At 37.4% G+C, this 20,396-nt stretch overlaps 1 protein-coding gene across 1 annotated transcript in view; it reads right to left on the reverse strand.

Annotated features, from left to right (window-relative positions):
* Nucleotides 1-341: 341 nt before the first annotated feature.
* adgb (androglobin) overlaps nt 342-20,396 on the reverse strand; it is a 34,253-nt gene continuing 14,198 nt past the window's right edge. The window contains exons 16-38 of the mRNA XM_088002208.1: nt 20,168-20,213; nt 19,227-19,323; nt 19,065-19,128; nt 18,791-18,886; nt 17,415-17,523; nt 17,064-17,214; nt 15,727-15,841; nt 14,895-15,062; nt 14,098-14,236; nt 13,703-13,837; nt 11,941-12,034; nt 10,788-10,919; nt 10,181-10,328; nt 9,893-10,080; nt 9,605-9,783; nt 8,565-8,638; nt 7,933-8,044; nt 5,221-5,375; nt 4,790-4,945; nt 4,583-4,667; nt 4,391-4,493; nt 1,467-1,650; nt 342-1,330 (exon numbers count right to left, since the gene is read on the reverse strand). Of these exons, the coding sequence (XP_087858334.1) occupies nt 1,178-1,330; nt 1,467-1,650; nt 4,391-4,493; nt 4,583-4,667; nt 4,790-4,945; nt 5,221-5,375; nt 7,933-8,044; nt 8,565-8,638; nt 9,605-9,783; nt 9,893-10,080; nt 10,181-10,328; nt 10,788-10,919; nt 11,941-12,034; nt 13,703-13,837; nt 14,098-14,236; nt 14,895-15,062; nt 15,727-15,841; nt 17,064-17,214; nt 17,415-17,523; nt 18,791-18,886; nt 19,065-19,128; nt 19,227-19,323; nt 20,168-20,213 (2,883 nt within the window). The 3' untranslated portion in view covers nt 342-1,177. The remainder of the gene's footprint in view (nt 1,331-1,466; nt 1,651-4,390; nt 4,494-4,582; nt 4,668-4,789; nt 4,946-5,220; nt 5,376-7,932; nt 8,045-8,564; nt 8,639-9,604; nt 9,784-9,892; nt 10,081-10,180; nt 10,329-10,787; nt 10,920-11,940; nt 12,035-13,702; nt 13,838-14,097; nt 14,237-14,894; nt 15,063-15,726; nt 15,842-17,063; nt 17,215-17,414; nt 17,524-18,790; nt 18,887-19,064; nt 19,129-19,226; nt 19,324-20,167; nt 20,214-20,396) is intronic.

Here is a 20,396-nt window from a genome sequence, read left to right on the forward strand (position 1 = left end):
GACTCGAGTCAGACAGTCAATACAATGACCTTCATCCAAACAAAAGATTAGCCGAATCTGATAGACACACTAGGCATTCTGGTAGACTCAAAGAAAAACAAGCGGAGCCAAAGAAGAAATCAAAGTTACCAACAGCTTTTCTTTTTTTTCTGTCTGTAAATGAAAGTGAGGTTTAACAATCTTCACCAGACATGTCAATGTAATGTAAAAATATTTTGTATTTCAGAATTAAAAAAAAGTATAATTCTTATTACTTGTGATAAAACTATGTCATTCTTGGATACCAGTAGGTTATTTCACCAAATATCATTCATGAAAAAATCCAGAACAAGAGATGAAGATGATTTGGGTAGGAAAACATTAGAATTATGCATTATAAACTTTATTCATGCCAACTTATGAAATATAAGCGGAAAAAAGTAAATATGTTGTTACAATTAAAAACTTGAAGACGAATAAAAATATAATTGAAAAGTTAATTTAGTTCAGCAACTCCGTTCAAAAACGTGAAACTCATAAATGCAGCATAATTTTAGACGGTGAATTTGGATGGATAAAGCCTACAGCTAATGAAAACCTGAAAAATTACGGTTCTCGAAGTCTGGAGGAAGAAATGAAAACGAGAGACACCAGACCCACCGATACAGACGAGTTGAAGGTCACTGCAGAGTCTCCTGGACTTCCTTAATATCTCAGCAGTGGCACAGGATGAACACCTTGATGCTGACGTACATCGTTGCACTAATAAAAAACAGCTAAATCCATCCACATGTTAGGTGCATATACTCAGTAGGCCAACATTTCTTTATCAAAAAATTACATTTTATAATAAACAATTTTTGAAGGTTTTCATTACCGGCAAGCTATAGCAACCAGATTTAACTGAATTTCTAATAATTTGTGTAATAAAAGTTCCACTTTTTGAGTTGAATTATTCAAATAAATTCACTTTCCAATGATAATCCAATCGCTGCACCTGGATACCATAACAAACATCCATAAACAACTGCAGAATGCAGTTTAAGTCATAAAACAGTATATATGGACAAACAACTTTGAATTTATGCAGCCAAACCTGTAGTTTGGCACTGTGCCATAAAGAACAGACAACAAATAAAATTAAGATTCTTCAGCAAACGTGTTGAGGTGAACTGAGATTGAAGATCAAAGTCACTGATTATTTCTTCTTCTTGCCTTTCTTGGATGAAGGAGGGGGTGGAGGCGGCACCTCAGCCTCCTCCTGAGCTGGTTTCTCTTCGTGCTCCTTTACCCACGTTATCAGACGGTTGCAAAATTCTTTGTAATCCTCGGATAATTTCTCACTGGTCTCCTACACGCAAAACGAAAGCAGAGAGAAACAAATGATGTCAAACCAGTGTCAGATGTAGCGAACTTAGCTCATTGTTTTTTGGGTTTTTTTTTTTTTCCAAACAATTACAGACGACGCTTTCATTAGTTTCACTGACCAGCACTTTCTCATACGTCTCGACGTGACGCTTCTTCAGCTGATATTGTTCCATCATGTGCTGCATGTAGCGCTCCATCATGCTTTCACGGGCCACCCGGTAGCTGTGGATCTTTTCGTAGAGCTTCTCCTCCCTTTCCTCCTCTCCCCGCGAGTCCAATAGCTCTGGAAAATCTTTCTGCTGTCTGCATCCAAACACAAAGCCTTGTTAAACACATTTGCAAGCACGTATGTGTGCATCACAATTTACAGTCGTGTTAACATTTCAACATCTTTCGGAGAGGTCTCCTTCCAGAATGGACACTCATGAGTAAGTAGCACATTTTGGATCAAATTTATTCATTAACAGTGCACGGCAAAACCTTTTCTATTGTAGCATTGTCCAACTCCAGAGGCTTCATGTCAGAGATTGATCTGTCTAAGAAAGTTCAAATTGTACAATTGTTTTCTCTACATCATGGGTCAAACTCGAGGTCTGGGGACCAAATCCGACACGCCTGGAGTTTTATATGTGGCTCTGTAGATGCAATCAAGGCTGTGCACTTTATGTCCATGTGGTGCGGATATCAAGTCACCATTTCTTATTTTGACATTATTTTATATGCATCTAATCCTGGAATCATGAAGCGTTAAAATATGTTTTGCTTTTGCTTTGTATAGTGCATGCTATTTGGATCAAGATTGTGGAAACTTAAGAGCTTAAAAAAACTCTTTTTTTTATTTTTATTTTTTATTTTTTGCATAATTAAAGATCAATTGACCAGCTGAGAATAACAATCCTGAGTCTATGGGAAATTTAGTGGAACTGCCGTCAATTGGAACTGCATTCACCATGCAAAGGTCAGTGCATTTTCATTAGTGCAGGCACAGTGTCTGAATAGTGGGTCATTGTTGCCATATTTAAGTGTCATTCGGGTAATTTCTGTTGCATCAGCGTGTGACCGATATGTCTCGTATAGCGTCTCAAGGTTCAGGTGTCGAATTTTTAAAGTCATTAAAGGAAACAAAAGCCAGTTTTAGCTGGACTGAAATGTTATCAAAATGTATACTGTGTTTTTAATTTTGTGCAGAGCAACAAAAAGTGCAAACATTAACAAAACTTCCAGTTGCACTAAGCTCCATGCAATTTAGAGTTGCAATGCAAGGGGGATAGAAAGGCTTCTATTGGTAGGCAGATATGCGGCTGAGTTACATTAGCATATTTATAGATCCTTATTTACAGAATTTGGAAAAGGTGTGGAATCATATATCCATCTGCGAATAAGAAGTGACAAGGAGCATTAATATGAAAGGGACAGATTGAAGATTTGAAAGGGGAAAAAAATAAGTGCAAATTAGCTAATTATACAGACAGCTGTGGTTGATGGCTTTTCTGTCACAATAGTGTGTTCAGGGAGGAAAAAAGTGCAAGTAAGATCACAGGAGCAACACTGTGAATTTCAAAGATTTACTAAGGACAACGCATACAGGTAGATGCAGGCAGGGCAGCAGAAAAGAAAAAGAGACATTAAACACACAGGAAGTGTGTTTAGAGACGTGGAAACCAGTTATTATCAGGGAGATGCCGAACAGCTGAGGAAGATGCTGAGCAGGGAACTGAGGGAAGGTGGCGCTAAAACACAGAATCAAAACAACGGGAGAAAAGAAAAACAACACACACACCAGCAAATCATTATATCTATGATTTAGTGGCTGACTTACAGTTGTGAAAAATTAGGAAACCCAATTAAAGTTATGGAGGTAAATAAAAAAAAAAAAACTTGTGAGAAAAAAGTTAGAACACAATACTCACTAGTAGCTGGATACATAAAATTAAACCATGTCTTTAAATACAGAGATGTACAGCAAAAGCAATACATGGTCGGCTTTTAGCAATACATGGGCTGCATTTTACTTGATTGAATTTACTTTGAATTGTTCAAATGACTAAAATAACAGAACATTTTAATGGCTTCAGTTACATCCTAGTATCGTCACATCAAATTTATTGAGCGCTCTATACATGTTTTCCCAGTGCAAATGGCTATTTTTGCCTGAGGGGAGGAGAAAGTCAGCAAAGGTTAACACACAGTTAATGAGCAATAGCCTTCTTGTATCTTTGTTACTGTGTGAGAAATTGTGCAAGTCTGAATAAGTGCAACACAGCGTCCTGTTGCACAAATATGTAAGAAACTAGTGAACCGCTGGTTTCAACCGGTGCCTCTGACAGACCATTGCTTTGGATCATTATCTTTTCTAAAATTGCTGGATAAGGTGTCTGCAGTCATACATGCCTGGACATAGTAACACACACATGAAAGTGTCACAAGAGGATTCGAAAGGTGACATAAAAAAGGCCACATCTCTTCGGAGCAACGAACTCGTTGGGGCTCGGAAATAGCTCTCTAATTAACAGACCCAAATATTATCTCATTTGTCCTGCAGCAGGATGGACAATGGGAGAGGAGGAAAGAGGGAATAAAAGAAGGCATGTGGGAGATCCAGCGGGAACTCAGGTGAAGACTTTAAAAATACTGACTATGACTAACGGCAATATTCATCTAATTTAAGGTGTTATTTAAAGGTTGAGACTAACCACACAGTCGTAAATATGGAAAGGCAGCAAAGCTAGGACCAAGCTGTGTGAATAGCCACCACTCTTTAGTTGATTCATAAACAGTTATTCAAAACTTGCCCTCTGGACAGGATGCACTGCCCTTTCAAGATGTGGAAAAGTCAAGGGACATCTTTCTTCACTGCACTAATAAGAGCTAAGTTCACTTAAGGGAAATTACTCCAAAAGTTTTTCGGGTAGCTTTTTAAATCCACTCTGTGGTCACAAAAATGCATGTTTCTACAATGCATTATGTAACCTGAAACATCAGTGTTCAAACACAAAATATCCCCTCTGTGAAATTAAGTAGCAAAAAAAGAGCGAAGGCAGACCTGAACAAATGACTGAACTTTGTGTACAAATCTGGCATGGCTGGGCTGGTCACTTCACTGCTGGTTGTACTGGGCTGGGTAACATGATCAGAACTGAGTGGATCTGCAAAGGATGAAATTATTGTATTTAAAAAGATAAAAGACAAAAAAAAAAAGCTAAATACATGATTTTAAGTCTTTGTAGAATAATACCATGGGCCTGGGTTTCAGGTGGAATATGATGACCACCTTCCAGTTGCTTAATTTGTTTGAGGAACTGGAGGCGGGACTGAGAAGCCTACGACAACAGAACAAGATCATGTATGTATGAGCAAATAATGCATCAAAATGTATTTTCATTTGTGGTAGGGATTAAACTACCACTGGATTTGAAATCTCTCTCTGGGTTAACTGGGCTACCTTTTCAAAACGCCCTGGATCAGTCATTTCCCAGGCTTTTTTCATGGATTTAATCTGGTCAATTCTCTCTGTATCTCTCTTTACTTCAATACACTCCGGGTTGGTGTGGTCAGCGGCGACACGCAGTGTGTAATTTGCCTTAGTCAGGTCCAGGGTCTGTGCAGAGGGACACACACACATAAACAAGATGATAAAAGATCATGCTCACCTCAACAAGCACAAGCTGAAGGTCGTTGTTCTGCTACTTGTGATGCTTTTTAAATTAGAAATTCATTCTGGTTATATTACTAATAATTAAGTTGGACAGTAACAGTTGCCAGACGACCTTCTTCTACCTCACAGACTTAAAATGAATAAATATGATCTGGCCTGCATTGCACCTGTTTTGTTGGCTTACCGTCTTCTGTCACTGTACTTTTGTGATACATTACCGATTCTTGCTTGGAAACCGCTATGGAGACAGTAGATCTTCCTCTGTGCCTCTCAGCTTCAACTTTTCGGCTCATTTTTGGTGTTTCAGTCTTGGTACCGTTGTGGCCCGGTGTGCCGATTCTGGACAAAGACTTAGCATCTCCAGGCTTGAACACTGAATGTTAAAGATAGTAGGAAAGCATTGTTTTATTTATTTATTTTTTTTATTTTGCCTCATGTCATTTGAACATGCTCTTAAATACAAACAGTTCAAGAAAATGCTTCAGGACTTCAGAAAATAGAAATATTTTACAACATGCTGAGCTGGTTTGCAAACCCTTTTAATTCAGTGTTGGACTGTTATTTTTACATTCTGCAAATTTTACTTGATCTTTTTCAATTAGATATTCTAAGATGAAAAGAAGCAGCAGCATTTAAAAAGAAGTCATGTCCATTTCCAAATAAAAATTGTTTTTCAGCCTTGTTTAAACAAGTAAAGGAGATTGACTAAGTGTGGCAAGAAGTGCATGTGTTGTGCAGTCACATGTATGCTAGATGGCACTGTTGCACTTCAAAAGCTAAAACCAACAGACTTCTAAGTGTCAATGCAGTGAATCCTAGTATTGTAACATCATTTTGCTAACTTCTTGCCATTCTCTCGGAAGCACTTTGATAGATTCCCCTATGGATGCAGAAACTTGCTGTTCTTATTGTATCTAAATATTTATGTGCATTGTTGCAAAATAAATATAACATTGTTAAAACATTAATTTTAGCTAAAATTATGTTTTCATGGTAAAAATTCCATAGTCCTCACAACAAATAAGTGTTGGTGGATAACTGCTTTAATGGAGAAATAAAGAACATATAATTCACCCATAATACTATGCATATGCCAAAACACTTGCAGTGCAGTGTTTTAATTGCATCATGTTAGACAACTTGTAAATTAGGCTTAAAAGCTTGGCATGGCATGCACTGCATGTGTATTTGCGTAGCGTGATGGGAGCATGATCAAGGGCACAGTCCCACCACTGAGACAGAGTTAAACTGGGTGAAATTAATCCAGTCTTCTGCTTGGATATTTCCCTGGGCACCAGGGGGCAAGAGCCAACTTCATTTGACATCCCATTGACCCATTTCTACAAAATTATCTGAAGAACACAGGAGGTTTTTGAGGACTGACCCCTCCACAGACATACGAACAAAAGCAGCGACAACATGCTTAACATTCTTGATAGGATGGATAATAATAGTGACATTGTGTCCTATCATTTAGCAATTTAAATCAAAGAACCAAGAAATTGTGATGATACATTTTAAGTTGGGTTGATATTAGTTTTGGGGTATGAATTTCTTATACATAAAAAAATATTTTATATGTTATAAGGGATGTAATATTGCAATATGCTATCATATTTTGCTTATTTTGAGACAAAATAGCTGAGTTAAGAGGTGGTACAAATGTATTCATTTGATCTAACCCTAACACCCATCCATTGTCTAAATGAGTGAAATCAGATGTCTACACAGACTTTAGGAAACTACTATCTTTCCCACCTTACATTTTATCTGACGTTTATTCAGAGAAAACTTCTCAAGTTTTACGTTTGTTAGGTTATGAAACTATTACTTCTCCTGTTTGCTAATGCATTAAGGGACAGAGACCTTAAATATTCGGAGAAAAAAGGTGGAAACTTGCAAATCGTGGTGTAAAAAAAAAACAAACAAAAAAAACAGCCTACAAACCTAATATAGTTACACCTGATCTTGGAGGAAATGCGAGCAAAAAAACTTCTAGCAAACAATTGTGTAAACCATGTGGAACAATACCCTAAATTTCTGACTCGAGTCAAACAATTTAAAGGCAATTCTACTAAAATCAAACAAAATTTATGTAAATTTATAACTTTAAAGAAAGGGATATTTTTTTCTGTATTTACCAAGACGGCATAATTATTCTAGAATAATTTCTAACATACCTAAAAAAAAGTGTGTATTTTATTATTAAGTGTATGTGAATATCTCATTTCAACTGTGATAGAAGCAAAATTGTCAAGAGCAGTCAGAATTCAATGACAGCAAATTGGCCTTTTTCTACAGACAATCATGCATACTCTTCCCATGCTGATCTGTTTCACAGCAACACAGCTGCAGTCAATGAATTTTCTTCAAACTGTTCAAAGTGTTCTATAAAATTTAAACCAATTTCTTTTATTTTTTCTTTCCAACTGATCTGATCTAATGGTTAAAATTAGAAACCCAGATCCAAGAAACTAAGATTGCTTCAACAGTCAATAATAAATGGGCTAAGCAGATATCTCTTTGATTTGCTGTGTTCATCTGGTTTGCATTAGACTTGTAATTACCGGCTTCTGGCCACTGGAAGCCTGGAAATGCCTAAGCTCTAACACTGCTTCTTGAGTATCAATAACACTTCAAAACAAAGAATGAGATGTACAAGAGCAATGATGATGAGAAAAAACAAAACAAAAACAAAAAAACATTTAGAACCCGAGGCCTAAATGCTGCAAAGACAAAAGGAAAACGTTTTTTATTGCCTATTATAGGCATACATGTATCAGTGGGGTAGATGAGTCATGTGGAATGCATACTAAGAGCTGCGAGTTCAGATCAAGATTCACTTGAGTGACTTGCTGTTCTAGCTTTCCTAGGGGGTATTGAGAATAGCTGTTTGTTGTGGCATCTATGTAGTTTTATATGGTACGTACCTCTGATTTCATTCTTCTTCATTTCTTGTAGCATATGGACAAAATCCAGCTGGGTTTCATCCAAATGCCAGCTCTTACACAGCATCTCTGCTTGCACCACATACTTATGATCCTGGGAAACACAAATAAGCAAAGATTCACGTAAAAAATGTAGCAATGCAATATATATAAACAAAGAAATTCACACAGTACTAAAACGATGCATACACATGCAGCATACAGCAGAATAAGCATGAAGCCAATAAGCCTTACTTATGATACAGTGGAAAAGGTGTTTTAAAGCGCAAGACATAGCTTTAGCTATTCCGTGTTTTGACTAAAGCACACAGCGAGCAAAAACAAAGACCTGCTTCGTTAACATTAAATCATGAGTATGAAAGGGAAAAGAAAAAAAAAAAAAAACGTTTCAAAACTTCAACACACGTTTTTTTTTTTCTTTTTCTCCACTAGAGGGGAAAAAAAAAATTCTATTTGTACAGGCATACACTTTTAGCAAAACTGTTTTAATACTTTTGGCACTATAGTGCATGTGTGGGTGAATGTAAATCAAGCCTGCTTACAAATCCGTATGCAGGATATGGACAGGCAGAAACTAACTAGGTGAGAGGGACAAGCATAGAAAGTCTTTGTACCGGGATGGAGTCAGAGGGCAGGTCTGATCTTTCACTTATAACATCTAAGCTTTGTCGCCTGTCCTTCCTGGGTTCTGTAAAACAAAATTCACATCAGTTTATATCTGAAGTAAAAATTGATGAAGCGCAATAGTCATCCTTAACAACATGCTCATTCAACAAGTATGGGTCTCCAGGGTGACAGAAATGTTTTAAAAATGGGGCCACACACATAGTTAGTTGATTTGCAGTTGTGACATAATTAATTTTAATTGGTTGGGTGAATAGTGAATAGCACAATCAAGTAACTATGTTACCTTCAGTTGTTATAAAAAATTATAGATTTCAAATATAACCCAAAAGAAATTTGACTTTGTAATTTAACACCTTGAAATTGGGCCTCTGTCTCTTTAAGAAAGGACAGTTCTTTAACGCTCCGCCTTCAGGAAGTCATCACAATGTTGTTCATCTATTAACCTTTTAGTAACGTTTTTAACACCCTGGCTCTAAGAAGTAGCTAATATAATGAGCTCAGCAAATGTGCAGTTTCACAAGGTGTTTGCTAATTGCTGCTGGCTAGTCTGAAGGAACCGAGTGGAAGAGTCATAGGGGAGGGCTGTTCTACGAGGCAGAAGCTTGGAAGCTGCAGCTCTGAGGAAGAGCTTCGTCCTAGGTTCCCCCAAGCGTTTTACACAGCTGAATGGTTGCCATGGGAGATTAAAGGATTTCTCAAACATGCATTAAATAATCAAAGCGGCACTCCAGGTATGTTTTTGATGAGGGAATATCACTACAACATGCTGTGAAGCTAAAAAAAAAAAAAGAGACTATTTTACATAATACTGCTCTTTTCAAAATGTATTTTCTGTCAATTTCATATCCATCACTTTATGGTGTTTAAATTTCAAAAGAAATTCAGTGATGTCTTTACACTCTCCAAAAGACGTTAAAAGTGTAGACATATATTTATGAGGCATTTTTACTTTCTGCCACATGAAGAACGTAAATTAATTAATTTTTCTCATAATACAAAAGATTTTAACAAAAAGTCCTTAACTTACCTGGCTGTTGACCTTTGTTTGCCTTGAAGAAGAATACAGGTAGTACAACAAAGCCCCTCCCAGTGATGCCGGCCATCTCCTCCTCCTTGTCCAGAACAGACAAGTGTATCAACACGTTTTGGTCAGAAGTTTCAAACTGAATTGTGCCCATAGCATCTGCAATCACGTGAACACTGTAACTGAAAGAAATTTTCAGAAAATCATAGTTTTTTTAGTCTCAGAGGAGCGTTACCGTCGGCCTGTCCATACTTTCCTAAACTGTTAGTTTAACATAATTTGTCTTCTCACCGACATATGAGATTTTTGTCGCTCGGAATGTAATAATCTTGGAATTGCTTCACTGAGAACGCACTGACGGGAACTTCACGGCTCAGTTTTGGAAGTGGTTCTTTTAGGCCGATCAACCGCATCCTCCATTTGCTATCACTGAGAGAGAAGCCGGGTTTAACCACCTCCGCAACAAACGTATAACCAAGCTACAAAACAAAAACAAAAGAAAATTAAGAATGTAAATGTAGCAAAATATTTTCTGGTGCTTTGAGAAGGAAGGTAGAACAAATCTTTGTATCCACAGACCTTATTGGGCTTGTAAACGTGGGGCACCACTTTGAGCATCTCGACTTCCTGTCCCGTGTCGTTGTTAACAACGTGCAGACAACAGTTAGAAATTGGAGACAAGATGATCGGCACCAGCAGCATCTCCTTTGGAACAATGAATACCTCTCTATATAAACAACAAAAACAAAGTGGTCAGCTAGAGATACAACTGAGTAATCATTTTAAAAAACAAAATTTAGAGATGCAACAAGAAATTGCCTTGCAACCAGAATTGACCAATGTTTCAGCTCGACTTGACACCGTTTGGTGATTGATTGATCTTTTTGTGTATCAGGCTTAGTGGTAACAGGTCTGGCTGACAACACCCACTGGTGTGGATACTTTAAAGAGTGGAGGGGATTAAATAAGGAGGACACATTGGTTTATTTAGGAAGTGGGAAAGTATCTGCTAAAATTACACTTGTAGCAGATAACATGAAGCCTACCAAAAAAAGTTTCACTCTATTGACATTGTGGTGGCTTGTCAGAGTGACTTTGAGTTACCAAACATATAAGACGTATTAAAGGTTGATAGGAAACTGTTTAATTTCCAAACCTAGCGATTAAAATAGAATTGTTCTCTAACCTGAAGACCAAAGCCCAGGACTGGTTTGTGTCCTGGCAAGAGACTGAGTAATCAGCGAAGGCGATTCTTGACAATTCATCCTGCAGACAGGGATACAGTTCTTCTTCCTCCTCTAAATTATCAATAATGTATCTGGACAGGAAAGACAGAAATCAGAACATACTTAAAAACGCAAAGAAAGCTCTATTATTATTATTAAGCACCATTTCTAAACATTATTCTCAGAGTAAATAAACATTTACACTTCAGCAGAAAGTGAATGAAACCTACTAAGTATATCACATGAATAAAAAGCTACTCTGAAGAGGGGGAGATGCCGTTTTGTTGCCTCTCAGCGTGGAGTAGATGCTTCTGTCAGCTAAGACAAGCACATGCTTAAAGGTTGACAACAGCCAAAAAATGCCCCCTCTGTCCTCCATACACACACTGACTGAGCTTTCAGTGTTCGTGCACATATATACTTCCCCAGGCAGCGGGTCATTCGACAGACGCTGCAAGCCGATTGGTACGGGGTGAGTATAAACAGCAGATGGTACCACTGGGAAAAGATGGAACACAATGTGGAAAATACTCCCTGCATGGCCCCCACAGGCTGCCACAGCCAGGAGAGGGAGCAAACTCTGGGTATGCGGTAGATCAGAGGCAAAGTATATGATCACACAATCTACACAATATTCACAAAAAAAAAAAAAAAAACCTGAAGCTGGAATGACGTTATATTTTCTCTAATGTTGGCATTTGCTCTCCAAATCAAAGTCAAGCGTTGATGCTTATCTCAGTAAATTGAAGTATGCGTTTCGATGAAACTAGTTTAACAGTGTATTTAAAAATTACAACCTCTAAGCAGGTATTAAACATTCTTTTCAGTAATCCAACATTTTTATGATATTATTTTTGGTTGTCTGAAGTAATTTAATCTTCCAGGAAATAAAACAATTATGTTTTCCCAAGCCATAAGCAGAAAGTCATCATAATTAACAGAATTAGAGGCTTGAAAACATCCATCTGTTTTAATTAAAAATTAATATTTACTTATAGAATTTAGTTAAATAAATAAACTTTTCAATAACATAATTTAATTAGATGTGCCTGTATCATTGTGTCTCTATTCCTCATAGCAGTTTCACATTCTAAAAATCTGTCTTTTATTTACCGTAGCAGCAAGGCAGAATGTTTTGCTGGATCTGCTTCAATCTTCTGCCACATTTCTGAAAGGATCTTGGAAGCACGAAGGTTTTCTTTTTTTCCTGCATGGCATAAAGAGCACAAAAAAAAAAACTAGAAAAAAAGCAGCCACCATTAAGATGTTTATGCAAAAACACAAACCATTGTTATTGATGAACTAGTTCGGGCAGGGCCACAGAAATTGGAAATCAGACTTACTTTGCCAGTCTGTGGGTTTTTCTATTTTCCTTCTTTTTTTTTAGTCCCTTTAGAAGGATTTTTTTTTATTTATTTAGCTAAATTAGATATTTAAATTCAGCTCTAAAATTGGCCAGAGTCTCAAAATCTTATTGAGTAAATATGACATGACACAGTCCAGCATTTATTGGAACTGTTCGTTGGGATGGATGGGGGTCAAGAAAATGGTGAACAAATCTTCAAAGCCCACTTTTGGCAACTTGCATAACAACAATTAGATTAAATTGAAATTTAGTTAGTTGTTCTGGTAGCCGTACGTCTGTTAGGTGAAGTGGAGGATCCATGACAGAATTTTACACTTCTGTAAAGATCGGGTTACGTTTTTGCCAGTGCTATGCCTCATACTGCGTTTTACCCAAGACTCCCCTGTTATTTCCTAGCCCCCTTATGTGGTCACATTTTCAAAGTAAATGTCGTAAGGTCTGGGTTTTTGGGGACAAGCTGCTTCACATATAAAGAGAGAAGTAGAGAGAAAATATGCCAACAGGAAAGAGGTAGGAAAAACCAAAGCATGACAGTCCAGTTTCACACAGATCAAGCAGCTAAGCCTGAGTGAGTGCTGTGGTCAATGGTATTTGACCCCCTTCAACTTTTTCTGGCAGTGCTGGCAGATTCTATAACAATGTAAGTATTCTAGATGTTTTGAAGACTCCAACTACATGTCAACTTTTTTCTTTTTTAAGTGATGCCTTATAGAAGCTACTGTTGTTTCGACAACGACACATATCATACCTGGAGTTGCCAAAACTAGTCTTAGGCGACTGAAATAACAACAAATGTCACCTTCAGAATTTCCTCATTATTCTACAGAGGCATCAAACGTCATATTGTTTTCTACTTCTTTCTATAAAAGGATAGTATGAAACAACTAGCTTTGATTGTAACATGTTAATTGGGATCAAACCACACTGAATGTGACTATGATTGCATTGTATCGCAATGAACTGGGTTGATATGAACTGATTTTTTTATATGACGGCACTGTGGCTCAATGTGTACAGTAGTCAACTTGAAATCTGAAATTTGTTGGTTGGACAGTTTCCTTCTGCCTCATCCTGATGTGCACCTGAGCATGGCGTGGTGCACCTAAGAATGCCACCACATTATTTTGTTTTTTTTTACATATTTTGAAATATTTTCAAGCATAATTTATTCTATTTTTTATTTATTTTCATTTATCTTTTTCAAAAATTGACAAATTATATTTTGTTTGCAGTTCGGCATGTTAATCTGCCTGCATATATAGTGCTTTCCTGAGGTTGGGATGGGAGCAGCAGTGGCGAAGCGGAACCTTTGTTTGCGGGGCTTTGTGAGAGCAACTAGCTAAATGTCTTCCACCATTTCCTCATTTACAGAGCTCTTTGTCTTGGTGTATTGGTAAGAATGGAAGTCCTGCACTATTTGCGCTTCTGCTTCACAGCTCAGTTTAATAAACCAGGCAAATTTTAACAACGGGTGAAAAGTAAATGCGTTTCTCATATACTTATCTTTACCTTTACCAGGCTTTGAGGCTTTAAGTGCCCTTCGCACCAAATACCCTTTTAATCGAGCTTGCAGAATTGTGGCTGCCTGGATTTCTTTGTCTGTTGGCTCCCTGTCTTCCCATGCTTCAGGGCATTTTGTATTTGCTAGAAACAGGACGATGAGAGAAACAAACCAACATGTTAAAATTATAGAAAATGAAAAAAATAAAGAATAAAACAGTTCAAATGCTATATTCTGAAATGGTTTCCCCTCAAGCAGATCTGGATTTAGGAGTAAATCCACAGATTATAGCACATGTAACAGCTATTGCAAAGATAAGCTGCAAGAAAGCATGCCATAATTGTGAATTATAAACATATGCAAATGTATAAATTTTATTTGTCAACTTTAAAATGAGACCTACGGATAGAAGGTGATACTTCTATGTCAGGGGCCCAAAGTGAGGGGTCAGCAGTAAGAGCTTGAAGTGCAAAGTACTCCTGTGATGTCAGCTTTCTGCCCTGGGCCTCACGAAACATGTGTAACACTGCCAAGTTAAACAGCTTTGTTTCCGGCAAACAAACACACACAAAGAAACAAATGCATACATAAATGTGTGAAAAATAAAAAACTGACTTTGCAACATCATAGTTATGAGAACGACTAACTGTAGGACAATAACTGCTGGACAATTACTTCTCATGCTTGCTAAAAGTTAAACATAGTAATCATTACTAATTAAAGATGACTTGTTACTGCTATTTTTATATACAAACTTTTGTGTATATAAGAAATAAACTCAACAGAATCTCTGCTAGGGCTATTAGAACTTTACCAACTTATAATTTTTGACACACCAGTCTTTCTCCAGTATATATATAAAAAAACCTTACAGGTGATTTAGTAAAGCACGTTAAAGCTTTACCATAGACGAGCTTTTAGGTCGGAGAACTTTAATATAACAAGTTAACAACAGAGAGAGGTGCATATATAGATAGATAATTATGTGAATATCAGGACAAAAATGTGTATAGACCAAACTGACACGTGTTCATAATAGCTGTGACAGTCAGAGTCCCATCACTAATTCCGTTTTTACAGTTCAGCTGTTCAGCCCAGCACTTTCAGCAAGTTTCTCTGCATCATCCATACATATTTGCTGCACAGTAAGATCATTGTTGTATGGCATTACGTTCATGTCACATTATGATCGCAAGTTACCTTTTGGTGCTTTCTTGTCCCAGTTTTAAAATAGATGCTTTGGGGGAAATAAGTAACTTCCAGGGTCTTTCTGCGTGACGGGAGCTTATGGTCATCAGTAAAGGAAGCGACCACTTTGGATAAGGCTTTGAATATGACCAAGGCCTGCTCACTGAAGCGAACACTTTCCTGTTAAGACAGGACGATAGTATATGTTTTTATTTACTACTGCCTTTTAAACAAAACTAAAATTGATGCAATTGGTGCAGAAACGTAGCAGGAAAAAAAAAGAAGTTTAAACTGTAAACTGTGCTGGCAAACTGAAAAAAAAATCTGCAATAGTGAAGAAAAGTACATGGACAGCTGCACACATTTAAAAGCTGGAGGGGTAAAAAGAAAACTAATTCCAATATGTTTTAGAGAAAATATTTCAAAAGAAAGTATTTATATTAGTAAATGTTTAAAAAAAAATTTGAAAAAATGTTTCAAATTCCTCTGGTTTTGTCTCTTTGTTTCATAATTAGTTTTCTGACAAAGAAAATACAAAATATTGCACAAACAAGTGTTCTTCAGTTCAGGAACAAAATATTGTTTCACTCTTGGAGAAATAGACAAACACAAGATTTGTCTGAACTCCCCCAGCTACGTACATGAAAGGATATTTCTATTCTTCTGAATTTTTTTGTTACACAGTGGTTTTCTTATTTAACTGGTCAAACGTTCACACATCAGAAATAAACCGATACGGTCAGTGGATTTGTCCAGTAAAACGGAAATGAAAACAATCTGTTTAGAATCAAAGGTACTATGTTGTCCAGTTGAGCCACCAACATGATCAGCTGTTTTGGGTCACCTTTGCTAGGCTGGGCATAATGGTTTCTTCATCTCCTAACATGAATTGCGTCTCGCTGGTCAGGTGGATGTGGTAGCCTAGAGTCGAATGTACGTGGAGGGAAAACACGTTGCGCCTGAAAAATGAGAGAAAGTGACAAAATATATTTTTAAAACAGCTCACACTGTTTACTAAACAGACTATAAGGACTTGTTCTACCATTTATTCAATGTTTATTATCAAATATGGACTGGATTATTGAGCATTAAATATAAACCAAAATCAATTTAGTATCAAATTTACCATTATTGTTTTACTTTACTTACACCTTCCTACTTTTTATTTTAAATTAAACATTTCTTTATGCTCCAGAGAAAAACATCTGAAAATCTGAGCATCTTTCTATACAATTTTTCCTAATATCATACTTAACCAAAGATGGAAAATTATCAAAAGCTAATTTCATACTTTTCAACACTGAGTAGGAACCCTATTTTTAAATTTTCCTGAGTATTTTAGACAGATTCACTGCATTCTTAGAAACAATACTGCATGTTTCCATTTTCCTCTGTGGTAATTAGTGGGTCAACTGGTCAGGAGCGCGCCAGTCAAAAAGTCTGTCTGCCAAGTTCCCAGCTGAGTTCAGAGGGACTGAAGCGTGGAATTGTGCTACCCAAGACCCGTTAGCTTTATACAATTCAGCCATCACAGCATTTAGTAAATGGGTGAGCAGTGAATCAGAGTTTGGCAAGTCTACAGAAACAGAAAAGGAGGAAACAAAAAACAGTGGAACAGGATAAAGAGCAGAACAGGGAGTTGAACACAAAGATGTGCTAGGGCAGTAAATTTCGTAACATAAAAGCATGATAACAGTTCACAGGAGAGGAAGTATTATGGGGCATTGTCAATTGAGTGTTGTGCATGATTATGGCTCAGCAGTAATTGCACTGCTGCACACTTGCTCCTGACCCCAGAAACTAGGCTTTCGCCTTCTAGGCCAAACTATTGCCATTAATAGAGACGAGACCAGATACTCTTTTGCTGCCTTTCAGGACAACTATAGTGGGAAAATATATGTGCTCACGTTATAAGAGCCACTGGTAGATTTTTCAATAACTGTAAACACACACACACACACACAAAAAGGAAAATAATGAACCACTTATTTACCTCTGTAGGAAATAAAAAAAATCACATAAAGTATGGATTTCTCGTACTATTATTTCTTTTGTTTTGATGTACAATTGTATGTCATCCAATAAATTAAGTACTTAAGTGATGCCAATGAGAGTGCCTTTGCTTTTATGTTTTTGAGTGCAATTTAAAATTTGTTTGCAGTTTTAACAAATGAGTCCTACCCTGGTTCCAAGGTAAGAACAGTTGCCTTTGAGAAGGTGGTCTTGATAGTGAGAACTGGAAGCTGAGCCTGCAAGCTTGTCCAGGACTGAGGTTGAATAAGAAGCGCTGCAGACCTGTGCATTCCGAATGACGTTTTCTCAACAGGACTTGCTGAAATGGAAAGCATGTCAAACATAATGGTTGTACAGTTTAACATAAATCTACATTACAAAATGTTAATGCAGGTGAACACAAAAAAAATTTTTTTTAGAAACAACTTGACATACACACAACACGCAAGTCGAGCTTCTTGCAGAAACTGCGCAGAAAATTATTTCCAGTACGTGTTCATGCGCAGATAAATCTCTTACCCTTTTCACCAATGTCTCCCCAGTGAAGCAAGGCAGAGAAACCGATGAGGATCTCGCAAGGTTCCAGGGAGTCGACTAAAAGATAGTAAGTTCCTCTTACCTCTGAACACTGTGCCAAGAAACACACACAAGACCGATATGTCCTTAAATAAAAACTGCAAGAGGAATGAAGCAAGAACAAAGGAAAGCTTTATGGAGGGAAAAACTAATGTTGAAGTTAAACTCTTAGCAGGAGAAGGTGAAAGGCATATTAAATATTTTATCAGTGCTAGCTGCTTGTGTTGTTCTGTTTTTGAACACTACGGGCAGTTTTCTAATGATCATTTCACTGATCAATGAAAACGAGCTGCTGCCCAGAAAATTCCTACATTTGTCTTGGGGATCAATGCATTTTTTGATACAGTTTTTCCCTCACCTTGCAACCACAAATTACAAGGTATTTTATTGGGATTTTAGGTGACAGACCAACACATGGTCTCTTTCTTTAAAGAAAGACTTCAAAGAGAAACTTTGCCATTTTCCCATAAAGACCAGACTTGTGGCAAACAAAAGTAATAGCTGTCCTGTTGACAACATCTCCCACCAAGCTGTGCATCTCTGCAGGTCCTCCAGAGTTATCGTGAGCCTTTGTCGTCTTCTCTACTTAATCCTGTTTGCCAGAGAGAAGACTTGACTTTTGAATGCAACTGAATGCATTTCATTTCATTTAGGCTATGAGAAATGTGAAATGGATCTTTGTCCAGTCTCATTCTTATTGTTGACTCATCACCAAGGTTCTTAACGGAGGCATGTGTTAAGCCTGCAGGGCTAAATGTTGTCTTAGGTTCTTTCCTGACCATCCTGGATGAGTCATTGATGAACGGGAGTAATGGTCACTGATGAGAAGGTTCAACACTGCTCCATGTTTTCAGAATTTATGGACAAAAGTTATCAATGTAGTTTTCTTGAGTACCAATGTAAGTGAGCTAGTTTCTTTTCTATTCTCTTGAGTGTCTTAAAATTTGGCCACAATATTTTGCTTTTTAGATCTTTGAGTACACTTTATGTTATGAGGCAGCTTCTATCTCAGTGATATTTGGATCCTACATGCCAAACAAACTTAAGACAAGGTGTGGAAACTACAAATTAATTCAGCTTCCAAAACCAAAAACTTAGTCATAATTAAGTTGATCTAAATAGCTGATCATTTACTTTTTCCACATATGGTCAAGGTTGGTTTGGAGAGCTTTTTTAGTGTTTACTCGTATTATATTTGTCTTTACCTAAAATGCCTTAGGTGATTGGAAACTTTGGCATGTCATAAAAAAAAGAAAGAAAAAGATCAAATCTATAAAGGAGAAAATAAATTTTCAAAATGTGTGTGTTTGCGTATGTACCTCAGCACTCGCTATATCCACAGATCTATTGGTAGGATATTGACAAGACGTTGCAGAGCCGCTGATACTACCCATATCTTTTGACAGGACAGTGGTCTGATGATAAAGGAACAGTCAGGTTACGGTTATCACAATAATCAGTATTAAGATAATATCCTAATCACAAAAGAATGAAATGTCAGGAAACAGAAATGTTAAAACTGCAGATATTAGTCACTTATTCTGAGATGCTTTTTATTTATCTATTTATGTATTTATTTATTTATATTTTTACCTTGAATTGTGATTTCTGGATATGATGAGAGTACATCTGGGGTTTGTGAAAGACCAACAATGACCTAAAGAAAAACAACAAAGGATGATTGATTTGTTTGTTTCACCCGACCATTACTTCATGCGCTGTAGTATTTCTTGCTTTCATTTGCATTTGTCTCACTGAAAACATTTTGCAAAGTCATCCATGTCCACCCATGTGGTGAGTAGGGGTTTGACGTTCTTGGATGTATGATCTTTAAGTGAAGTTGATAGTTGATCTGGAAGGAAGTGGATTGAACTTAGGTCAGTAATTCGTCATGACTACAGGAATGTTTGTCATACGATGTCTTTGAAGCACACACACATTATATATGGAACAAAATAATGACCTTTTTGAGACGATTAACAGCGGCGCTTTTCAAGTCACAGTGATAGTTCTAGTCTCAAAATGCTGCAAGTAAATGCGTGTGAGTCATAGCAAGTTATCCTAGACTCAAATCATTACAGCAAGTTGAACTGGCCAAACTCCCACATAATGGCACAGTGTAAGCACACATGCACGTCCGTACTCCCACTCAAACTCCCACTATCTGTGCATCCTGTCCAAAGTCACAGACATATGCACGCATACAAGCTCCATCTCAAAAGAAAAAAAAAAAAAAAAAACACGCGCACATGCAAACGGTCTACCCCCCCACCCCGAGCTCTACTTGAAGTGAGATTCTGATCAGTAAGCTTAGCCTGCGAGGGCAAGCGTCTCTGCCGCTGAGCAATGGTGGTCTGCTAACTCAAACTGCAGGTGTTACTAAGCAACTAAAAAGGGGCAGAGAGGAGGCAGAGAATCGGTTTGATGTCACAAGCTGAAATTTCAATCCTGTCTTCTTCAAATGTTTGCTTCGCCCACAGAGACACAGAAAGATGGGTGCAAATATTTCCCATCATAGTAACTAGGCTGAACTCCACCGATGCTTTCAACTAGACCAAATATAGTAACATTTCATGATGTATAATTTCATGATGTGTAATTTGTCTTATAATCAAATATTTGACTTCTTACAAGGCAGTTTTCCACACAGATATTCTTTTTAAGTAGTGAAAATATTGCATGGAAATAGCATTTACCAACAGAGAACTGATCAATGTCCTTTGTCTTGTCCTCTGCTGTAACCTAGAGGGATAATAAGAGAGACAGAAAAAAAAAAGGGAGAGAGGCATGAACTGTGGGACGCTGACAGAGTACCACTGCGAGAGATGTGCTTCTACCCTCTAGTTATTCCACGCCAGCTGTGGTGTTGTGCCATTCTCACCCGACACAGAGACACAGTTTAATGTGACAGGGCCTGCTCCGCCC

This window comes from Poecilia mexicana, unplaced genomic scaffold (genome assembly GCF_051168715.1).
Source record: "Poecilia mexicana isolate PSO_F unplaced genomic scaffold, ASM5116871v1 scaffold_21, whole genome shotgun sequence".
Classification (NCBI taxonomy): domain Eukaryota; kingdom Metazoa; phylum Chordata; class Actinopteri; order Cyprinodontiformes; family Poeciliidae; genus Poecilia; species Poecilia mexicana.